The sequence below is a fragment of the Hirundo rustica genome, chromosome 21, assembly GCF_015227805.2.
Source record: "Hirundo rustica isolate bHirRus1 chromosome 21, bHirRus1.pri.v3, whole genome shotgun sequence".
NCBI classification, from domain to species: Eukaryota; Metazoa; Chordata; class Aves; order Passeriformes; family Hirundinidae; genus Hirundo; species Hirundo rustica.
In genome coordinates, this window is record NC_053470.1 from 657,778 (window position 1) to 663,858 (window position 6,081).

Genomic DNA, 6,081 nt, shown 5'->3' on the forward strand with positions numbered 1-6,081 from the left:
CCCGTGGCCACCCCCAGTGCTGGTCCCAGCTGTTCCCGAGGGCTCTCCCAGCTCTGCAGCTGCAGGCAGTGCCCCACTCTCTCCCTGCTGCTCCTTCCCTCCCAGCAGTGTCCCTCCTGTCTGCACCCCGCGCTTGGCCTCTCCCCAGTTACTGTTTGACAGATGTATGCTCAGTCCTGCCCGTCTCCTGGCAGCTTGGAGTTTTCCAGCTCACGAGGCAGAAGAGACTTGTGCCACTTTGTGTAGGGGCTGGAGCTGTCACTGTCAGACCCTGTAAAGGTCAAACCCCCAGCAGGAGATGTGAGGGGTGTTGTAGGATTCTGTAGCACAAGGATGCAGAGGCTTTGCTTTCACAAATTTCTTTCTTACAGGTTACTATTAGGTAAATATGAATAGCAAAGTGAGTGTGTACATAGAGTCATTATTTTTTATTGTTAGTAGCACTTCCATAGATTTCACTGGAAGTATCACGGCAACGTTCATAAAACTCCTCCAGGAGTGAGGTCAGTCGATGATGGACAAGGTTCCTCTTTGGATATGACTAATGTCCTGGAGCCTGGAGCCAGCCTGGTGTTCCTGGGGGTCCAAAGGGCTGTGCAGGCAGAGCCCCAGGACACAGAGAGGCTCTTTGGGGCAGTAGCTGGTTACTTCTGCATGGATCCATGAGTGGGCAGAGGACACCAGCTCTCGGAGGGCCATGGCTGCCTTCTGCCTGGATCCAAGGCCCCTCTGCAAGTCGTGGTGGTTTTTTGCCCTGCAAGTTCCAGCAATTCCTTGGTTTCAGCTTCCCAAAGGATGCCCTGGCCTCCCTGTTGTGCTTGCCAAGGCACTGCAGGTTCCCTGCTGTGAACGCTGCTTTCCCAGGCCAGCAGATGTTTCTCTATCTGTGTTTGAGCACACATCGCTTGTCAGTGTTTTTCCCCGTTGTAACCAGGTCACCTCCAGGGCTGCTGATCCGGCAGGGTGTCAGTGGTGTCCCCTTGGCCCCAGCAGCAGCAAGTGAACCCCGGGAGCCCCAGGAGCTGTGCTGGACATTGGGAACTCTGCTTGTCCCCATTCCCAGTCGCTGTGTCTGAGCAGGCACTGCTCTGCTCCAGCCCCTGGTGCCTGGGGGGGACAGCCACCGCCCCATGTGCCACCGTGGCAGCTTCCTGCCCAGGTGCTCCCTGCTCACCCCCTGCTCCAGGGTTGTCTGGAAACGTGGCTGGAGGGGAGGGACCTCCGCGGGCACAGCAGCAAGTCCAGCAGTCCCTTCCATGGGCAGAGCTCTGCTTCCCTGAGAGACACCCCTGCTCCCCAGGCTCCTGCTGCTCGCTGGACTCCTGCTGTTCCCCGCAGAGTGAGGGGCTGCACCTGCTGCCAAGCTGCATCTGTGAGAGGCCCCAGGTGAGTGATGGCTGAGAATACTGTTGGGGATGCACCATCCCTATGGGGTGTCTCATATGAGGCAGCCACGGCCAGCTGGGCCCTGGGAGCCATCCTCGCCGTGCTGGCCTCGCTCATCATCGCTGCCAATGTGCTGGTGGCCATCGTCCTGCTCTGCCACATCCTGAAGAGTGACTCCAAGGGGCTCTGTTTTGTCCTCAACCTTGCCTTGGCGGATGCCATGGTCGGCTTCACAGTCATGGGCCTGGCCACAGATGAGCTTTCCCAGCCCTTTAATCCTTCCCAGAAGTTTTGCATCCTGAGAATGGCTTTTGTGACCTCTTCCTGCGCTGCCTCCATCTTGTCCCTGATCCTAGTTGCATGTGACAGGCACCTGGCGATCCGGAAGCCTTTCCACTATTTCCAGCTGGTGACAGGCCTGCGGGTTGGGGTGTGCTTGGTGGGGCTCTGGCTGGTTGCTGCCATCGTCGGCTTCCTCCCGGTCTTCATCCCACGCTTCCAGAGGGTCTCCAACCATTGGAAATGCTCCTTCTTCAACGTCTTCCAGCCTTCCTACATGCTCACCATGTTCTGCCTTGGCTTCTTCCCCGCGCTCTTCCTCTTCCTCTACCTCTACTGTGACATGCTAAAGATTGCCTCGGTGCACGTGCAGCACATCCAGGAGGTGCAGCCGGTGGGGCTGGGGGGGAGCTGTCCCCCGCCCCGTGCCACCAGTGACATGAAGGCCATGCGCACGGTGGCCGTGCTCATCGGGTGCTTCACCCTCTCCTGGCTGCCCTTCTTCATTGCCAGCGTCGTGCAGATGGTCTGCCCCGAGTGCTTCCCCTACAAAGTCATCGAGAACTTTCTCTGGCTGCTGGGACTGGGCAACTCCCTCCTGAACCCACTGCTCTATTCCTACTGGCAGAGGGATGTGCAGTTCCAGCTCTCCCGGCTGGTTGCAGGTGTGAAGAGGAGGGTTCTGCTCCATCTGGGCAGCGGCCGCTGTTTCACTGGCAGAAACGCCAAGGCTCTTCCTGCTGTGTCCTTCCTGGAGCTCCAGGACTGACTTGGCGGCTGTCTCCGGCTTTCCAACCCCCCTCCTCCACTGTGACCATGAACTCGGGGCCTGCCAGATCGCAGATGGGTGGGACCAGTCTGGATGTTAACTCCTAGACACCATCACAGCCAGATCCCAACCTGCCCAGTGCCCCACAGCCCCCGGCACAGCCAGCTTCACCCCAGCACATGGCACCCAAGGCTGCAGGTGTTCCCTGGAGAGCCTCTGCTGGAGCAGCCTCGTGTCTCCTGGACCAAGCTCTCCCACTCACTCCACAGGCAAAAACCCTTCTCTCATTGCTGCCCAGCTTCCCCTGCCAGGGGTGCACCCCCTGCCCTCCCCTCTGTCCACAGCCCTGGCTCCATGGGCAATAAATCCCCTGTTCCTGCAGCAGATGTGGGCACAGGGAGGGCTCCATCCCCTTGGGCTGGGCAGCAGAGGCTGGGCAGGCTGTGAACATCCCCCAGCACCCGCAGGTGCTCCCACTCCCTTCCCAAACCCACCTCTCCCTCCTACACAGGGCCATCCCTGCTTTGGGCTGTGCCCAGGAGGAGCAGAGGTGAGAGGGGTGGGTTTGGGCAGGGGGGATGAGCGGGCTCGGCGGTGGCTGTGACTGCTGGGGAATGGTGGGACCCGGGGGGGAGGGAACCCCAGGGCAGGGGGGGCCTGGGCACTGCTGTCACCGTTTATCCAGCCTGTAGAGTGAGTCAATGAGTAACTGGCTGAACAAGGAGAGGGAGGATTGGCCTCCTCGGAGATCCCCACGAAGAAGAGCTGCTGTGTCCCAGCCAGGATTTGGGGCTGGAAGGGGCCCTGCACACCCACTCTGCCCATGGGACCCTCCCCTTCTGTCCTAGTGGCCTCTGGCTGCCCCTGCCAGAGGCTGTGGTGATACTTAATTGCTTCTCATAAAATCATTTTGTTTCATCCACACACCAAGAAAACTTCCCTTAGAAGAGGTTTATTTGCTTAAAAAGTATACTACTCTGAAAATGACAGTGCTCTGCATGAAACAGCAGCTTTTCCCACCTCTGTCCTTGCCCCACTAGCAGACACAAAGGTTCAGGGCTGTATCCACTTGCATCCAGAACTTGCCATGGAGCTAAGGCATTCCCCATCCTAGAGAAAGAGGCAAAAATGAAAGTGTCTTTAAAAGACCCCAAACAAGGGGCCCTCTGTGGCATCCCCCTCAGCCCGGGAAGGGCCTGGAACCACGTCCCACACAGCAGACACCATTCCTGGCTGTGCCGGATGGACTGAACCTGGGGGAAGGCTGGCCAGGGCAGGCTGGCTCTGAGGGCTGCGGGTGGGTGGATGCAGCCTCAGCCAGCTCTGGGCTCAGTCCATCATCTCTCTGAACCCGGGATATGCCGCCTGTTCTTGGTGATGCCTGAACTCCGCCGGCTGTGCCTTCGATCGTCCTCATCCTCGCCGAGCCTCTGCCTCCCTCCAGCGCCTTGCTGCAGCAGATCCCAGCGGGAACAGGGGCACTTTGGACCTTGTGCTGCTTTGTGAGCCTTCTGCCTGCCAGCTGTGCTGCGTGAGTCCATCACTGAACTGGCCAGGCTGTAGCTCTGGATCAGGGTGAGGAGCAGGAGCCCTGGCTGTGCAGGAGCCCTGTCCAAGCCGGGTCAGGGCTCAGGCAGCCTCCTCGGTGCCACGAACACACTGCAGCAGCTTGGATGGGAGAGGGGACACCTCCAGCACTAGAAAGGAGCCTACAAAAGAGATGGAGAATATGGACTTTGAATAAGAGGCTGGAGTGATGGGACAAGGGGGGATGACTTCTTGCTGCCAGAGGGCAGGATTGGATGGGATATTGGTCAGGAATTGGTCCCTGTGAGGCTGGGGAGGCCCTGGCACAGGGTGCCCAGAGCAGCTGTGGCTGGCCCTGGATCCCTGGCAGTGTCCAAGGCCAGGCTGGATGGGGCTTGGAGCGACCTGGGATAGTGGAAGGTGACCATGACAGAGGGGTGGAATAGGATGGGCTTTAAGGTCCCTTCCAATCCAAACCATTCTGCGATTCTGTGACACTGTGCAGGTGCGGGACAAGGTGCAGCTGGAGGAAAAACTCCTCCTGCAGTGGAGCATCCCTTTCTGGGCATCTCACTCTGGCACTGACCCCTCTCCTCCTTCTGCAAGCTGTGGGCTGGAGGGGGGGCTCACAGGCTGGCACAGCTGGGGCTCCACCCCTGGATACACCTCCAGATCCTGCTGGGGTCACCTGGAGTGGCAGCTGTTCCTTGTGGGGCCAGGTCAGATCCCTTCCGTTGTGGGAAAACAGCTGAGAAGCAGGACTCAAAGCACTGCTGAACTCATGACAGGAGTAGATGTGCTAGAGGGCTCCAAGTCCTGGCAAGTCGAGGCAGGACCCTGAAGGAGGAAGAGCTAAGGGTGAATGTACATATGCAAGACAGTCCAGGCCTGCACAGGCCTGTGCCAGCCCATCGTTAAGCAATGTTAAGCATAGTTAAGCAGCGTTACTAAGAAACGTGGATATTGTTGTTATGGTTGCTACTGTTTAAGCGGGTAGTTATTTTTAGCTCGTGCTTGAAAGGTATAGAAACCAGCAGCGTGTTCAAATAAAACTGGCTTCACGATGCAAACCATGGGGAGCCCGTCTCTTCAATCGCCCGTCAATCCCTCATCCCACGGAGCCCCTGCCCCCGTCCCGCTCCAGCCTCCGCCGCCCGCCCACCCGGCACGGCTGGCGGGAGTGGCCGGGCCGCCGGGCCGGGGATGGAGCCGTCCTGCCGCACGGACACACAGGGGAGGATGGAGCGCGCCTGCACCGCCGCTGCTCCGTGCTGAATAAACGCCTTGGGGCCCGGCTCGTCTCTGCTCCGCTGCCGAGGCTCTGCCCGAGGCCGGGGAGCAGCAGCGGCCGCGGGGGGCGAGCACAGAACCGGGGCGGCGGAAAGGAGGGCGACAGCAGCACAGCCGCGGCTGCGGGGCCGGCCCTGTCCCGGTGAGGTGCTCCCGGTGGGATGTTCCTTCCAGCTGGGATGTTCCGAGTCCCGGTGGGATGGTCCCGGTGGGATGGTCCCGGTGGGATGGTCCCGCTCCCGGGAGGTGTGGCCAGTCCCGGTGGGATGGTCCCGGTCCCGGTGGGATGGTCCCGGGGAGGTGTGGCCAATCCCGGGATGGTCCCGGTCCCGGTGGGATGGTCCCGGGGAGGTGTGGCCAATCCCGGGATGATCCCGGTCCCGGTGGGATGGTCCCGGGGAGGTGTGGCCAATCCCGGTGGGATGGTCCCGGGGTTTGTGGCCGGTCCCGGCGGGATGGTCCCTGTGGGATGGTCCCGGTGGGATGGTCCCGGTCCCTGTGGGATGGTCCCGGTGGGATGGTCCCGGTGGGATGGTCCCGCCTCGGTGGGATGGTCCCAGTCCCGGTGGGATGGTCCCGCCCCGGTGGGATGGTCCCGGTGGGATGGTCCCGGTGGGATGGTCCCGGTGGGATGGTCCCAGTCCCGGTGGGATGGTCCCAGTCCCGGTGGGATGGTCCCGGTCCCTGTGGGATGGTCCCGGTGGGATGGTCCCGGTCCCTGTGGGATGGTCCCGGTGGGATGGTCCCAGTCCCGGTGGGGGGTCCCTGTGGGATGGTCCCAGTCCCGGTGGGGGGTCCCTGTGGGGGGGTCCCGCCCCCGGTGGGTCGTT

At 60.9% G+C, this 6,081-nt stretch overlaps 1 protein-coding gene across 1 annotated transcript; it reads left to right on the forward strand.

Annotated features, from left to right (window-relative positions):
• Nucleotides 1-1,393: 1,393 nt before the first annotated feature.
• Nucleotides 1,394-2,434, forward strand: GPR119 (G protein-coupled receptor 119). Its single transcript, XM_040083726.1, has one exon. The coding sequence runs from the start codon at nt 1,394-1,396 to the stop codon at nt 2,432-2,434; it is 1,041 nt and encodes a 346-aa protein (XP_039939660.1).
• Nucleotides 2,435-6,081: the final 3,647 nt, after the last annotated feature.

What these genes read in the sequence shown, in the direction of transcription:
- GPR119 (XM_040083726.1), top strand. Translation starts at nt 1,394, where the DNA reads ATGGCTGAGAATACTGTTGGGGATGCACCATCCCTATGGGGTGTCTCA.